Below are 660 nucleotides of genomic sequence, written 5' to 3' on the forward strand. Positions count from 1 at the left end.
CTCCAGTTGCTTAGTTTCCTCAAGATCTTGGTGAAGAACAGAGTCAGCAGAAAGGCCGAACCTCTTGCAGAGGAAATTATATTGAGATTTTAGCCTTTTGTAAGCATCATACGCCTCTTTTCTTCTCTTTCTCTCCAAAGCTAACGCGGGTGATTTTTCTTCTTTCTGGCAACATAAAGCTTCATACTCCCCTCTTTCTCCAAGGAACTTGCAACCTCGTTCTCCAAGCTGTTTATGCATTTTATTAGCTTCCTTCTCCAAGGTTCTTACTTTCTCCAAAAGCAACTTCTTTTCTTTCTCATCATCAGCTAGCTGTTGTTTCTTCTCCAGCAATTCTATCTCAGTCAAATTGAGTTTTTTACGGTATCCTTCCAGAATCTTCCTTCCATCCTCAAGCTCGTCAGTTTTATGTCTTAACAACTCTTCTAGTCTACGGACGTTTTCCTCAAAAATCTGCAACCTGGTAATCAGTCTTTCCTTCTCTTCTCCAAGACAGCTTAGCTTGTGCTCGCTGTTTGTGGACTCTACCGACAGAGATTCTAGTTTCTTCAGCAGATTCTCTGCCACCAAGGATTTCCTGGAAAGTTCCTCTTGAAGAAAGTCTGTCTTTCTCTCCAGGCTCTTCACTTGAGAAAGAAGCATATTAATCTCCTTTTCGTG

General features: G+C 41.5%; 1 protein-coding gene across 1 annotated transcript; it reads right to left on the reverse strand.

The window, feature by feature from the left end:
- Nucleotides 1–6: 6 nt before the first annotated feature.
- Nucleotides 7–654, reverse strand: LOC109117177 (protein gamma response 1-like; the record flags this gene model as incomplete). The annotated part of the gene is made up of 1 exon (XM_019203964.1): nt 7–654. A coding segment is annotated over one exon (648 nt), but the record flags the coding sequence as incomplete, so codon positions are not given.
- Nucleotides 655–660: the final 6 nt, after the last annotated feature.

The sequence above is a fragment of the Tarenaya hassleriana genome, unplaced genomic scaffold (genome assembly GCF_000463585.1).
Source record: "Tarenaya hassleriana unplaced genomic scaffold, ASM46358v1 Cleome4598, whole genome shotgun sequence".
Taxonomy (NCBI): Eukaryota; Viridiplantae; Streptophyta; class Magnoliopsida; order Brassicales; family Cleomaceae; genus Tarenaya; species Tarenaya hassleriana.